We start from the raw sequence: 16,859 nt of genomic DNA on the forward strand, positions 1-16,859 counted from the left end.
GTCTGTGTCCCAAAAGTCAGCGTCAGAAGATGATGTTTTCCATGAGTGTACATTACTGTTTTGAAATTATTATATGTATAAGACTAAGTTCCTGAAGAATCTTATTTTCTTTTTGAGAATGATGTGAGTATATTTGGATAAAAGTGAATAAACTTCTGAAACAAAGAGTAAGCATTTAATATAAGGTTGAAGTTAAGAAAATCTTTTTGTTTTGTTTTGATCCAAGAAATAATATTTCAGCATGGAGCTAAGAAGCTGCAACAACAAACTTTATGTTCAGTGAAGGTTAATAATTCAAATGTCATCTTATTTGGAATCTAATGTACCTTATATTTGCTATATCTAGAATTTAGGAACACCTCTCTAACTATATGCCAATTATTTGAAAGTTATCTAAAGATGTTCTAATTGTTTTAAAGGATTCTGGAAGGAAGGATTTTAGCTATTTATATATGGATATTGGCTGAACATATTAATAAAGAAAATTGTTTCTATAGAATTTTTTCCTCTAAAGAATCAGAAGCCACTTAAGGATCTTGGAGTTCCTCAGAATCATCACTCTGAACTTCAATGATCATTTCATGGTGATGTTTCGGGTTAAAAAAAAAGCATAGGAGATTTATTTGAAGCTACACTGACCCAATAACATATGCTGAAGATTCATATTTTTTAATCTCAGGTAAACAGAAGGTTTTCTGAGCTTTGTATTTTTTCTCATAAAAGTAGAATGCAATAAAATATCTACTTATCTGAATGTTGTGATTATTTGTATCCTAGTAGCTAGGAATTTATATTCTTTTTAAAAAATTGCTTACTTTCTTGTAAAAAATGTATAGCAGTGATATGGGTACAATGGTAGGAATGAAAGACAAAGATTACCCCACCAAACCATTCCCTTCCAATCTTTTTTTTTTTTTTTTTTAGGTTTTTTGCAAGGCAAATGGGGTTAAGTGGCTTGCCCAAGGCCACACAGCTAGGTAATTATTAAGTGTCTGAGGCCAAATTTAAACTCAGGTACTCCTGACTCCAGGGCTGGTGCTCTATCCACTGCGCCACCTAGCTGCCCCCCTTCCAGTCTTTATGCTAAGCTCTAGGACAATTTTCATCAACACTGAATATGATGAGAGTTTATGTGGATTTTCTCTTTTAAAATCAAATAGCAAACTTCCTACTTGGTGGAGTGGACACTTCGTCAGAAACAAAATATTTCAAAAGATAGATATCTTTTTGCTGGTTGATTGAGTACAGGTGTAAGTTTGATTCATAAAAGATACAAAATCATCCTCTGCTCAAGGTTATTGCAGAAATGTCCCTTCCTCTTTGGAGAAGGGGTAATGAATCAGCTTTAATTTAGGGGGTAAACAGAAAATATCATTTCATGGAGTAGACATCACAGTAGAAAACACTAAAAACTTGAAGCTCAGAAAAGATCATTTCAGCAGATGACTTGGATAGACTAGCAGTGAGAGTTTATCAACAGAAATATAAGAATCAGCAAGTGACAGTGTCCTGGCTGGGCTATAGTCCAAGGAGGATGAATTGTTCAATTTACACACTCCTTAAATGGAGTTTCTGGAAGGAGTTCATCACTTTTTTTGGTTTTTGCAAGGCAATGGGGTTAAATGAATTGCCCAAGGTCACACAGGTAGGCAATTATTAGGTGTCTGAGGCTGGATTTGAGTCAGGTACTCCTGACTCCAGAGCTAGTGTGTTATACACTGTGCCACTTTTTAAGAGTCCTTGCAGGGATTGTACTAAAGTGGTTCGTCTCACATCAACTAGAAGTAATTCTTCATCTGATCTAATAGTATCTATAGTATATATATAGTATAGTATCTATAGCATTGATTATTGTCTCATTTTTATTATTTTTGTTATATTGGAAGTTCATTGAGGACAGATACTGTATTTTAGGTGTCTGTATCTCTTGTACCTGGTATAGTATCTTACAAAATCATAGATATGTATAAAATACCTCTTAAGTGAAGGAATGAAACAGATGGAATTTTAAAAATCTTACTCTTGAAGAGGCTCCATCAAATTTCAATAACATCTTGCTTAACAAATATTCAATAGCATCACTCATACATCTTACAAAGGCCATTGTATCAATCCACTTAACAAATTCAAATATTACTTTCAAAACACTCAGGTAGAAATTAAACATTCTATGTTTATGGATATGGGTAGTCAAATATTTTGAATAAATATGAATAATATTGTAATCATTGACAGATTTTTTGTTTTTACTTTAAAATTTTTATGCTTATGTATATTACTTTTAAAATAAATTTTAGATTTATGAACTTTAAGAATATATATGTGATTTATATATTTATAATATAGTTTTTGTCTTTATAGCCCAAATTTTCCCCTTCCTCCTCCTTTCAGAGACCTATCCCAAGCAACAAAGAATTCTTTTTACAAAAGGGAAAAAAATAAGTAAAAAATTAGAAATACCAATCAATATATTAGAAAAAAATCTGACAACATATGAAGCATTGTACATTTAATCTACAACCCACCATTTATCTTCCCTGCAAAGCAAGACTATCTTTTCATATTTTCTTTTTGAAGTCAAGCTTGTAGACATTTTACAACATTTATTTTAAATTGCTTAAGGATAATAGTTCTTTCCATTTACATCACTGGGATCACATGTATTATTTTTTTTGATACTGCCTATTTCAGCCTGCATCAGTTCAAGTGAATCTTTTCATGTTTCACTTTGTTCACCATTACTTGCCTTTTTTTAACAGTATAGTCATATTCCATTTATATTCATGCTTGAAAATTTGTGACTATTCTCCAACTGATAAGCACTTACTTTTTCATTTCCTTATTATCCCCAAAAGTTCTGCTATTAATATTTTGACATATAGAGGGATATTTCTTTTTGTCAATGACCTTCTTGAGGCATATAGCTAAGTAGAATCTCTGGGTCAAAAAGTTTAGCCATTTTAGTCATTTTATTTATTTGCATAATTCTAAATTACTTTCCAAATTCATCATATAAATTGACAGCACTACCAGCAAAATATTAGTATGTCTATCTTTTCATAACCCCTTGAACACTATTTTCATCTCCTGTCATCTTTGTCCATGTTCTCAGATTTGTTACTTTTGTTGTTATTTTAAATTAATTTTACTTTATTTCTACCTTTTGTTTTATTTATTTATTTTTAGATTTTTTTTTTGTTTTTGCAAGGCAAACAGGGTTAAGTGGCTTGCCCAAGGCCACACAGCTAGGTAATTATTAAGTGTCTGAGACCAGATTTGAACCCAGGTACTCCTGACTCCAGGGCCAGTGCTTTATCCACTATGCCACCTAGCTTCCCCCTACCTTTTGTTTTAAAAGGTAATTTCTGAATATGCCTCTGTTAATTGTCCTTTGTGTCAAAGATGAAAAAGAAAGAAAGACAGTTAAGCAATATACTGACTGTCTCTTAGAATATATGCAATCTTCTGTGCCTTATAAGGAAGGGAAGTACATTTTCTTAGTTCTCCTCTAGGAAAAAGATTGGACATGATCATTATGTAGGAATTCATCTTTTTTTTTTGCTTTTCACTTATATTTTTACAATCATTGTATGTGCTGTCTTTCTCATTCAGTTTATATCATTCTGCATCAGTCTTTATAAGTGCTCACCAATAACCATAGAGTTTTTCATCGATAACTTAAAATTTTTTTGTTACTTTTATTCTGAACTAAGAAATAAAATAAGGATTTCAATAACATAGTTGTACAGAAAAATTATTTTTAAATTACCATTCTTTTTCTGAATATATCTTTTTACTCTTCCCTACTATGTAAGTCATCTCTTCTGACAAAGACTTTTTTTAAGATTTTAGTAAAAATAAGATCAATATGTCAATTGTGCTCATTAGTACATACCCATAGTCTTCTACCTCTGCAAAGAAAAGAGGAAGGTGCATTTTTCTCAAATTCTTTCTAGGATGAAACTTCATCCATAATATTAAAAAACTGTCTTGATTTGCCTTTTTCTATTAGCAGTTTGAAACATTACATATAATTTTTAATGCTTTATAATTCTTTTTACAATTATTTATTCAAATTCTTTGACTTTCTTGGGGAATGGATATGGATTTTATATTTCTGTTCATTGACTATATATCTTGGATAGCATATTCTTATCAAAGATTTCCCACCTCCATCCCCAATTAATTATTTCTCTTCATATGCTACATTTTTTTTTTTAGTTTTTGCAAGGCACTGGGGTTAAGTGACTTGCCCAAGGCCATACAGTTAGGTAATTATTAAATGTCTGAGGCCAGATTTGAACCCAGGTACTCCTGACTCCAGGGCTGGTGCTCTATCCACTGTGTTACCTAGCCACCCCTATATGCTACATTTTTAATGCAAGAGCTTAATATAGGAATTTGTGTAGAAACTTTTCAATTTCATTTATTCAAAATTAGCTATTTTATCTGGTGTGGAAAAATATCGCATTATTTGAGTCTAGCTCTGTTTAGTTGAAATTAGACTTTGATGCTCAGAGTCTATATAGTTTTTTAATGCTTAACCGAGGACCTCGGTTATGCTGACTAGAAATCCAGTCAGATCCAAAGGCTGTTGCAAAGAATATGAGTTTTTCCCATTAGTTTTCTTGTCCTTCCTTTGAATTCTATATAATGTGTTACAGACACTGTGGGGAGAGATAGGCCATCCCTTTCTCAACTCTCTCAAAAATAGATGACTTAAATAGCTTTCTAAATTACTTCAGTTCTGGATTTTGTCCTTAGCTAACTGTTTAAGAAAACATTTCCTATCCACATCTGTGGATATGATTTGTTTAATATTCATGATGTGTGTTCATTTTGAATTCATTGTGAAGTGTAGAATAAGGTATTAATCTAAGCCTAATTTCTTCTAGATTGCTTACTAACAATTTTTATTTTCCTAACAATTCTTGTCAAAGGGAATTCTTTCCTAAGTAACTTATATTTTTAGAATTTTGAATTCTAGATTTAATAATTTTTAAATGACTTCTAAGTTTCTAAAAGCTAACTGTTAAAATGTTGTACATAGCCTTTGGAGAATTAAATTCAAACATTAGGACAATTTTCCTGAAAAAATACACACACACACACACACACACACACACACACACATATATATATATATAACATATATAGTTTTTCACATATGTATGTGTTGTCCATTTTATACATACATGTTCATATACATATACATGTAAAGTGGAAAATTCCATGTTATTTGTCAATTCTGCATGGGAAAGATCCTACCTAGCCCGAGTACCACTACATGGTAACTTAGAATTTTGAAAATTCTTTAAAATAGAATTGGCTTCCCCTAGCCTATCACAAAATTTTGGCACTATAGTTGTGCTACTTACATTTAAATATAAGGTACACATCTATAAAAGATTTTTCTTACAAATGCATTTCTTTGCTCTGCCTTGGAACCCTTTTAGTATTGTCTCAATCAAAAGAATGAAATTATACAGTATTTCTAAGACACTATTAGCTATCAGCTATGTCTAATTCATGGGGAAATAAAAATCTGTATGTGTGTGTGTGTGTGTGTGTGTGTGTATGTGTGTTTGTATATTATACAAACACATATATCCATGCAAACACACATATATATATATGGACATGTACAGTTATCCCTTCCACATGGTGATTTTCCCTATCAAGGTTTTGATATATTGCAGATCAGCATAAGAAATTAAATGGGAATTTTGGAGGAGTTGTACAGAACCCAGAGAACAATACACAAAGATCAGCAGACAATGTAAAGTCTATGGCCAAACACCTAATCCAAATTAGATATATCATAAAAGAAAATTCAGACTTTTCTTGGATGAAGAGAGGGTCAAAAAATTTTACACACATTTTCCAGAACCAGGGGTGCTGCACTCTTAATTCCTATGATGTGGAAGGAATAGGGATGTGTGTGTGTGTGTGTGTGTGTGTGTGTGTGTGTGTGTGTGTGTGTATGTGTGTGTGTGTGTGTATGTACTCATGAACAGACAGAATTTGAGTTGAGGCCATTTGTTTAACATTCTGACAATTCTTCATCAGTCTCTTGGTTTGCAGATCATTTATAAAATTATTTTGTGATTAATGAATACAAGATGCTAATGTGTAAAGAGATGGTGAAATCTGGGGAGTGATTTTCCATAAAGTGATTTACAATATTTTAGTTAAAGTTTAGTGGATTTAATTTCATTTAATTAATTTAATTTAATTTGTCTAGCAAATTATATTTGCTTCATCCATATACATCCCCCCAAAATGACTGTAAAATTATGAATAAGCATCATCTAACTTAATGTTGATATTTACTTGTGAATTATGAAATCTGAAGTTAAATTTATTTGATGATCAGTATCAAGAGCTCATAATATTTGCCCAAATGGAAGTGGAAAGAGACAAGTATTGACATAAAATTTTAGTTTTTAGTCATAAAAGGTATCTCAGGGGTGGCTAGGTGGTGCAGTGGATAGAGCACCAGCTTTTGAGTCAGGAGTGCCTCAGTTCAAATCTGACCTCAGCACTTAATAATTACCTAGCTGTGTGGCCTTGGGCAAGCCACTTAACCCCACTGTCTTGAAAAATCTAAACAAACAAACAAACAAACAAAAAAAGGTATCTCAGCTGAAACATGCCAGCCCTGCAAGCCTAAAATCTTCTGAGCAATGCTAGTACAGCAAAAGTTGAAGAGGTTTAGAATAAAAAGTTTTAAATTTAACATACAGTGATCAAGAGTTTTGGAGGATTAGATAATTCCAGTTCATACATGTTAAGTGTTGACTCGTTTTCATGATAAAATCCTTGGTTTCTACTTTACCTGCACAAAACAGGGGTTTCAATAAGCAGTACTTAATTTCTATTATATAGAAATGTTGTTCCATTTCCATTATATAATGATTCTAATTCATTGGAAGTTTCTTCCAGAGTCACTCTGAATTCAAGGGAATTCTGTTCAAAGATGCCTAAACACAAAGTGCCTCAGTGGTCAGCTAGCAACTTCAACTACAACTAATCCATGGGGAGAGGACACAAACTTCAGCTCACTGCAATCTAGCTTGGTTTTTAAGAAATATAAACTCTTCTTTCACCAGAGAAAGTAATGAAGGCTCACTAGTTTTGAACTCAAAGTCTATTTTGTTCTTATGTATTTTAGTTTGACATCATCCCAGAAATGTTGTGGTCTCCATTTTTGTTGAGGTGGTCCAAAGAGAGGATGCTGAGAGTTGAGAAGTTCAAAGAGTCACAGGCAGAATTCTTCTCCTAATTTGTAACAATCATCATATTGTCATTGTTCTTTTTCTCTTTTTTTTTCTTGTTCATATAGTTCAAAAAGTCTTTTGTTTTTTTTTTCCTCCTTTACCTTTGGTTTGTTCTAATGATTTATTGCATATTGAATAAGAATGTGCTTTTCAGAACCTGGAACTATCTCCTTTCATTACTAGATCCTAAAATATTATTTCTCTGTAGACTCTCCAGAAAGTTTTCAACACTTTGACTAGAAGCTAATATAGCATGAATGGCATTTTGGCCATCTTGGGGCTGAACCAGGCAGTGGGAATTTTAGAAATTTCCATTAGGCCTAGCAGATCACAACAGTCCTCCAGTTTCATCTTATTGAAAGCCAATATATTGACCCCCAGGTAAGGGACTAAATATTGATGAATACATGGATGCAAATATAAAGACTAAATCAGATAGTCTTCTAATGGGAGGAGAGAGAAAAAACTGTAAAACTCAAAACCTTGCAAAAAAAACAGTGATCAGTAGAAACTATCATGTACGTAGTTGGAAAAATAAAATATTTATTTAATAAAATCTGAAAAAATGATGTAAACCATTCTTCTTAATTTTTGTTAGATGAAAAAAATATAAATAATATGATTAGTTTTTTCAGCAATTTGTCCTTAATAGAATTAATGTAGGAAAAATTTCTCATTCTTTTTTTTAAGATTTTATTTATTTTGAGTTTTACAATTTCCCCCCAATCTTACTTTCCACCCCCCCCCCCCACAGAAGGCAGTCTTTTAGTCTTTACAATGTTTCCATGGTATATATTGCTCTAAGTTGAATGTGATGAGAGAGAAATCATATCCTTAAGGAAGAAAAATAAAGGATAAGAGATAGCAAAATTACATAATAATGGGTTTTTTCCCCTAAACTAAAGGTAATAGTTTTTGGTCTTTGTTGAAACTCCATGATTCTTTCTCTGGATACAGATGGTATTCTCCATTGCAGATATCTCAAAATTGTCCCTGATTGTTGCACTGATAGAATAAGCAAGTCCATCAAGATTGGTCATCACTCCCATGTTGCTATTAGAATGTACAATGCCTTTCTGGTTTTGCTCATCTCACTCAGCATCAATTCATGCAAATCCCTCCAGGCTTCCCTGAATTTCCACCTGTCCTGGTTTCTGATAGAACAATAGTGTTCCATGATATACATATATCACAGTTTGTTAAGACATTCCCCAATTTCCAATTCTTTGCCACCACAAACAGGGCCACTATCAATATTTTTTGTACAAGTGGTGTTTTTACCCTTTTTTTCATAATCTCTTCAGGGTATAGACCCAGTAGTGGTATTGCTGGGTCAAAGGGTATGCACAGAAAAATTTCTCATTCTTTTTTTTTTTAGCTTTTTTTTTTTGCAAGGCAAATGGGGTTAAGTGGCTTGCCTGAGGCCACACAGCTAGGTAATTATTAAGGGTCTGAGGCCTTTGAACTCAGGTACTCCTGACTCCAGGGCTGGTGCTCTATCCACTGAGCCACCTAGCTGCCCCCAAATTTCTCATTCTTAAGAAGCAATGTGAGAGGTATAACAAGTGTTAGGGAAAAGAATAGCATCCTATACCAATTTGAGTTTTCAGAATTTCAAATCAGAGTTGCACTGTGGTGGGGTCTGGGACCACAAATTTTTTTTTGTATTACCTTGATTAAGTCACTCTCTCTCTCTAAGCTTCAATTTCCTCCAATATAAAATGAAGGGATTAGATTAGATGATGTCTAATTTCATTCCAATTTTAATATATTATAAAATTCTTAATATATAAATTTGATGAGGCATGTTGAAACTTTAACATTTTACTGATTAGAAAACTCCTGAATTTCCTAATAAAATGAGTATTTTCTCCTTGCAATTTCTTACCTTGAGCTTTCTCCGGGCATTGAATTCTTGGAGTTTCTTTTGGGCAGTGTCCATATGTACAAAATTGGCTGCCTTCCCTGTGACCCAAGGGTGCTGCAGAGCTTGGAAGGTGGTCAAACGCTTCTTAGGATCCAATACGATTAGTTTCTTTACCTATAGCAATAAAGCATGATGGCCTCCTTAGTGGGGATATTAATTTCAAAATAAACATGAGGAAGGACAGAAATCTATTTGCAAAAACTATATGCTGACATAATGGGTTCTGGTATGCCACTTGGCCTGCAAATACCAAAAGCCTGCACATTACTTCTGGCTATAGCTCTAAGAGAGTACAGATAAGAAGATAATGTGATTGAATAAAAAAGAGTTAGGTTTGAATCATGGGTTATTCAATACTACTTATGTAGCACTGGGACAAATCATTTCATCACTCAAGGCTTCAAATCCTTTATCTCTAAAATAAAAGGATATACTCTCACCTGTCTGGGTAAAGAAAGAGAAGCAAAATGATAGACATTCAGAGATCATAAAAGTCAAATGACTTCTTGTGCCAATAGTTGTAAGGTCAAGAAAGGCAAGTATGGATACCATTAGAGTTGTAGTACTTGTTTCATTTGTAAAAATGAGAGGTTTAGATGAGTTTAAGGACTCTTCTAGTTCTAAATTATGGTCTCTGAATTATGTGCTACAAACTTTCCTTTGAGAAAAAATCTGTTGAAAACAAAATAGTCAATGACCTGAGATTAGTTTTAATTACAGGAATGTCCTTTATCACTGGGGCTTTGGCATTATTCATGAGGAATGACAGTCACTAAAATGCAGGTAATTTGGATGAATTCCAACTAGCTTGACAGGCAATTGTGGTCTTTGATCATCATGGAAGAAACTTTGGGTCATGAAGAAAAAGCATATCACCAGTAATTCTGGGTTCTATCTCTGTATTTCTAAAAAATCATGACTGAATAATCGGAAAAGTAACTTCCAACTCCAACATTCTACATATAGTTTTCTACAAGAAGCCTTGATTATTTATATGTGTTCTTTTTTTCATAAATGACTCATGGGGAAATATTTTATCATGCTGGTGTCTGTTTTATTTAGAATACCTGAACCACTTCCCAGATGTTAGTTGAGGTGTTTATTTGAATTCAAATACACTTTATAATCTAAGAAAGTATAATGAATCAAAATTACATAATCCATTACAAATAGGATGGCGCCTTTATTTCTGAAGTTGAGATAATGTATGACTGATAGAAATAGTAGTCTTTCATATTCCATTATTCTTTAATTTTATATTTATTACTAGAATAACAGCATTCTAATTGTTCTCCTGACCTTCAGTTTCTCCTCTCTCCAGTACATCCTGTAAAGCTGATAGGTCACCACCCTACTTAAGAAGCTCTAAAGGTTCCCTCCTGCATCTTAGATAAATGCAAATTTTGACTTCTAATACTTCCACAATCTGGTTCTAGCTAACAGTTTCATTGTATGTTCTCCTTCATGTAAACCAAGTTCTAGCTATAGTGGCATACATGCTCTTCTTTATTTGTAGCTATCTATTTCCTTATCTCTGTGCTCATATCCCTTGTCTTTCCTGCCTCATTCAATCACCTAGAATGCCTAGTTCCCTTTAAGCAACATTTCAGTAGAAATGCTACTTCTTTGAAGAAGTCTGCCTGATTTCTTTAAGTGTTTATCCCTCACACCTCTATACTTACCCTGGAAATTATTTTGAATATATTTTGTATTTATTTACCTGTGTTCAAATTGTTTGCCTTCAATATAATGTAAACTCTTTGAGAACATGGACATTTTATTTTTGTGTTTGGATCTCCACTGAGCACTTAATAAATGTTTGCTGAATGAATGAAGTAATTTTGTTTTCAAAAATATTATTTGTTTGACTTAAAGATGAATAGTGAAAATTAATAATGACTGATATTTAAAGTATAAAGCTCTTCATAATGTTCCTATAGTAGGATTATCTTCCTTTTCATAAGAAGAATTCTCTCAACATTTAAGAGACTTGTCCAGACTCATAGAACCAGTAAGTAGCAGGAGAATCTATCTGAATTCTAGGAGAAACTTTAGCTCTAACTAAATGTGTTCACAGTCATGTCTTTTAGTAGGGAGGATGTAGAATCAAGTACTTTAAAGATATACCAATAAGAAATTTATGATAATCTGGATGAGAATTTTTATTTTCTAAAATGAAAGAATTTACTAAGTTTCATTTTAGCAAATTTGTAGTGCTCAGGCAATAATGAAATCACCAGAAAGAAGCCTTAAGGACCCTGAAGAACTTTATAGAAAAAAATTCATTTGAATACAAATAATCATATAATTATAGCTGAATAAAATTCCTTGTCCATTGATTAAAAGACCTTTGTTAGCATTAAGTTATCACTGAATGATCTTGAATGTAATAAAACTAGAATTTATTTAAACATTTTATAATCTCTTCTGTTCATTTTTAGAACTATTTACATTTTAAATTAATAGATATTAGAAGGAATTTTGAGAAGCATCTTGTACCCTACTTTAGAGACATAGAATTGAAAACACAAAGATGCTCGGGTGGTGATGGGGAACTTGCCTAAAATAACATAGTTAGAGGCTTGAATGAGAAAAACAAATCTCCTGTAGGTCAATGCTCTTTCTACAGTTGCCCCCTAAATTCCCACAGTCAAATTACAAATGGATAAGAACATTACTCATACTAAAATTGTTTATCTAAATGGAAAAAACTTCACATGCATTATACAGGAACAACAGCTTAAACCATGACTGACAAATAATATGTTGTTTTTCTCCTTAATCTGATTTTTTAAAGGTATTTTTTTTGTCCATCTTACCAAATCCTTGGCATTCAAAGACACATCATCCCACCAGGGGGAGACAAAGCGGTAATGACAGTTCAGAATTCTCTTAAACATGTACTGATCTCCCCTTTCATCATAGAATGGTTCAAATCCACAAAGTCTGAGGAGGAAAGAGATAATGAACAACTTTATTAAACAGTTAAGCATATTTTACTCCTGAATAAAAACTCATCCTTCTCTGTTAATGGTATTTTCCTCAGGGTAAGCAAACTCTTGATAGACAAGACATTTTGTTAAGCTTCCCTTTAACTTCATAACAGAAATTAACTATGATGTTCTCAAGAAATCAGGTTTTTTGTTTGCAAGGTAATGGGGTTAAGTGACTTGCCCAAGGCCACACAACTAGGTAGTTATTAAGTGTCTGAAGTCAGATTTGAACTCAGGTACTCCTGACTCCAGGGCTAGTGCTCTATCCACTACGCCACCTATCCATAGGATAGAATAGGAATTCAAGCACACAGTTTTCTATGACAGGTATCTTACTTTCCTCAGGAAATAAAAAAAGGGAGAGAGAATTTTGCATATTTCCTGATGTAAAGAATGGAAGAAAATAGAAAATGCTTTTGAGAAGAAATTTGAGCAATGGGATAGGGAAGATTTTTACATTTTCATTCATTGCAATCTCCAAATTTTAGAGATGTTAATGAGTTAAAATATTATACTCTACAAAAGTTACTATTCCATTTCAAAAATTACTGAAAGAATAGAGATCTAACAGAATGAAAAAATAACAAAGTATGTGTCAAGATTTATGTGACTTTTTCAAAATCGTATAAATTATTTTTTGGGAGGCTGAGATTTGCTGGCTTTATTTGTTGACTTTATTGCCAATGTGGGCTACCGAGAATGGAAATTAAAGTCTTGTATTAAAGAAAACTAACAGGTAGATATTCATGATCTGCACTGGTTTAATAGATAAAGGAATTAAAGAGTGGGAAAAAATCATCATCATGTCTAAGTCCATAAATGATAAAAACTAGAATTAGAGAGGTAAAGGACTCCCATTTTGCTTAATTCTTTCCCTGAAAGCTATGGCATGTTATTGACATTCTTTTTTAAAAATTTTATTTTTATTTAAGGCAATTGGGTTAAATGACTTGCCCAAGGTCACACAGCTGGGCAATTAATAAGTGTCTGAGGCTGGATTTGAATTCAGGTTCTCTGGACTCCAGGGCTGGTGCTCTGTTCCACTGCATCATCTAGCTGCTCCATGTTGCCTACATTCTTAAATAAAAATTAACTTTTTTTTTTATTTTACCTATCATTTTTATAAGGTTTTGAATTTTACAATTCCCCCCTCCCTTCCCTCCCCTCCCCTCCCCTCCACAGAAGACAATCTGATAATTGCATTGTTTTCATGCTTTGCATTAAGCAAAATACTTTTTTTAATTTTAGAAATTTAAGGCTTACAAAATATTTTATAATCCACTATTTTGTTTAATGCTAACAATAACAATTTGAGACAATAAAGTTATTATTATCTCCATTTTTCAAATTTGGAAATGATGCCCCAAAGAGATTGAGACATACATGCCCAGGATGACAATGTCAAAGATGAGATTTGAAATATGGTTCTTCTAGACTCTACCATTCTTTTAACTTTAACTTTTAAATTAATTAAATTAATTTAATATCATTCTGCTTGGAGCAACCACATACTGGATGATACTGAGTAGGAAAGGGAAAAAAGAAGATCCCTGTCCAATCTGGCCATGAGAACAGAGAAGATAATGTTCTTTTCTCAAGTAATCTGGAGAATAGTCTGCAATGGAAATGAATGTAGGTATTGAGGATGGGATGGACAGAAGTCATCTGCAGAATGGCTGAAGACAGACACTCTGTCAAATATTCCCTTTGTACACTTACTAGAGCATCTTGTATGCACTGCTGCTTACCTAGGATTTTGACTTTGGAAGGTGCAATGGGGGAGGAAGGAAGGGACAGAACATTTCCTGTATTCAAGACCAAAAAATTAATTTGTATTCTATGAAGTATCCAGAACGTAACTACATATTCAAAAGAAAAGGAAAGCACTTTGAAGGATGATAATAATTTCATCTCAATTTGAAGTTTCCTAAATTTTACTAAATGTTCTTTGCCAAGAAGCATAAATGAAAATGTACTAAGTCCTCATCAGTCAGCCTTTACTGAGTGAATTCTCTTCATGGTCTGTGCAAAGGAAGGTGCTTCTCTGAGTACTGTAGGAAAAATAGGTGTTGTTATCCACTGGCAGAATTATCACTGAATATGTTCATTAATGTATTGTGCTTTTATTTTGGCACAAGCATGAATCTTTCAAGATGATTAATTGATTCAATCTATGTTGCTTCCTAGCAACTAAAATACGAAAGGGGGAAATAACAAATAGATGTATACTACTTGAATGTATCTTCTCTATCTCCAGTTATGTCAGGATTGAGTATTAGTTGAGACAGAGATAAACATAAAATTCATGTTGAGACACAGAGGAAATAAAATAATCAGATGCTATAGACAATCAGAAAATCATCATATCAGATGTAGGGCAAAAGCATTCTGTCATTAAAATACCTTTGCCTGGTCTCCACATGGTATAAGTCCAAGATGCTAATCCTAAAGATAACTGCTGGTTTGTGTGCAGAACTGTTAGCTCTTTTCACAGTTGGAGATTTTCCATCTTTTTCACATTTATGATTCTGATCAGCATACAGGCAAAAAGAAAATTAGCCTGTATTATCTGCCCTGACTCTTTAGACTAGGAATAATTCAGCTCTCACCACCAAACTCCTGAACTAGAGGAAGAGACTTAGACTTTTAAAAGAAGGACAGTGGGAAGAAGGGCTAGAAGCAATGAAATGACATGAACGATGAGATAGTAAGTCTACAGGTGTGGACATTATGTTTTCAATTTTTTAATATATTGATTGCTTTTGCTAATTGTTTTTTCTCTTTCTCTTCTTTCTTAAAAATAGTCTTTGTTATATGGAAAGGAGGAGAGGGAGGAATCCAAGAAGAAGTTTAGATAACTTAAAAACAAAAAGCACCAATAAGCTTTATTTTAAAAAAGAAAGTAAATCAAGTTAAGAATGATAACTTGGATATAACTTCTGTTGGTATTCTTATTCAGAGAAAAGATAACATACATAAAAATAAAGCACCTAAAGTGCTAATGAGTGAGATGAATGGAAGAGAAAGTGCTTTCAATGAATGATCACAATTTAGTATTATTTAAAATATGTGAAATGCTATTAGATTTATTTTCCCAGAGTATAAAGGAAAAAAGGTTACATTCTGACATCAACACTTATTGAACCTATTGGGAAGTAACATAAAATGGTAGAAGGGACATTATTTGCAGTCAGGAGGATGCAGGTTCAGATTCTTCCTTAGACACTTACTAGTTAGATGATCCTGAATAAGTCAGTTTCCTCATCTTCAAAAATATTGGGGGACAGTGAAAGGATTTTGAATTTAACCTCAAAAGTCCTTTCCAGCTTTTACACTAGAATCCCAATATCCTCTTCCTCAGGATACATCATTCTTTTAGAGACAATCCATGCTTTGTAAACATTTTAACGAGATAGGAACGATGGAGGCAAAGGAGAGATAGGCAATATTATCTAGGAAAATTTAAAGAGAAAAAGAATTCTTGAACTGGGGAGACAGGACATTATAGAGGAAGTGGTACTTGAACCAAGTTTAAAAAGAAAGAAAAAAGGTTTTGACAGGTAGAGAAATAAGGAGAACGAAAATTGTAGGGGAAGACAGTCTAGCTAATTAATTTTGTAAATATATAAAAATAAAGCAATATCAGGGTAAAAACAATTTGAATTTAATTTTAATTATCTTCAGTACTATATGATTACTTCCAAAGTTGAAAAATATTTGATAAATGGAAACAAGAAAAGATAAGAGAAGTCCCTTTACCACTTAGGAAATTACATATTCAAAGACTGTGCCTATTTTTCTTGATCACTTATTTAGTGCTGATCTTTTGGATTTGCAGAAAATCCTCTCCCTTGAATATGTTTAGGGAGTAATGAAAATGTCACAAATGGTTTCTTTATGGGATGGCAACCCAAATGGATGGGGCCTAAGGTCCTAGAGAATGTTTTAGTCCAATACACTTTTGCTTTCTTCACTTACAAGATGTAGGTGATTACTCCCAGGGACCACATATCCACTTCAGGTCCATAGGCACATCCTCTAAGAATTTCAGGTGCTGCAGAGATGATAGTACATTGTTTCAAATAACAAGTTCTTTGTAATTCATATTTTAGATACAATGAATTAAAAAAGAAAAGAACATTTCTCTCACCATATAAACTGAAATATAGCCTTGTACCAATTTTCCCCACTTAGATAACAAACTGCTATCCAAAAGCATAATGGCCTAAGTTCCTGAATTAATTTGAGAAAGGGTAAAAGGAGAAAAAGTGTGTTGGGGATTTATAAAATTAAACACCTTAGACATAGAAAAATATAGTGAAATATAGTTTCATCATCTAGTCTAAACTTTCCATTTTATAGATGCAGAAAGTGGTCCAGAGTTGGAAAGTGACCTCCCATAGGTTGACTTATTGATAAAGCTAGGACTGACATCTATTTTACTTCTTTTCTACTGTGCCTTTAATTCTAGAAATACTACTAATATCATGCAATAATAGCTTTGAACCCAACATTAATAGTAGAGATATCTTTGTTAAATAATACTAAACTAAAGTCATTTGGTTTATAAAATGGGAATTGTTATAATTGTAAAATTTCATAATTGTAAATTATAATTATTATAATAAAATCATTATTTTATAACATAACTACTATAAT

General features: G+C 32.8%; 1 protein-coding gene and 1 pseudogene across 2 annotated transcripts in view; both read right to left on the bottom strand.

Annotated features, from left to right (window-relative positions):
• CAMK4 (calcium/calmodulin dependent protein kinase IV) overlaps positions 1–16,859 on the bottom strand; it is a 209,297-nt gene that overhangs the window by 17,070 nt on the left and 175,368 nt on the right. For both annotated transcript variants that reach the window (XM_074204472.1, XM_074204471.1), the window contains 3 exons: positions 16,179–16,254; positions 12,027–12,153; positions 9,169–9,321 (listed from right to left, as the gene is read on the bottom strand). In XM_074204472.1, the coding sequence (XP_074060573.1) occupies positions 9,169–9,321; positions 12,027–12,153; positions 16,179–16,254 (356 nt within the window). The remainder of the gene's footprint in view (positions 1–9,168; positions 9,322–12,026; positions 12,154–16,178; positions 16,255–16,859) is intronic.
• On the bottom strand, positions 5,884–7,798 carry LOC141503381 (uncharacterized protein C3orf38 homolog; annotated as a pseudogene).

This window comes from Macrotis lagotis, chromosome X, assembly GCF_037893015.1.
Source record: "Macrotis lagotis isolate mMagLag1 chromosome X, bilby.v1.9.chrom.fasta, whole genome shotgun sequence".
Lineage (NCBI taxonomy): Eukaryota > Metazoa > Chordata > Mammalia > Peramelemorphia > Peramelidae > Macrotis > Macrotis lagotis.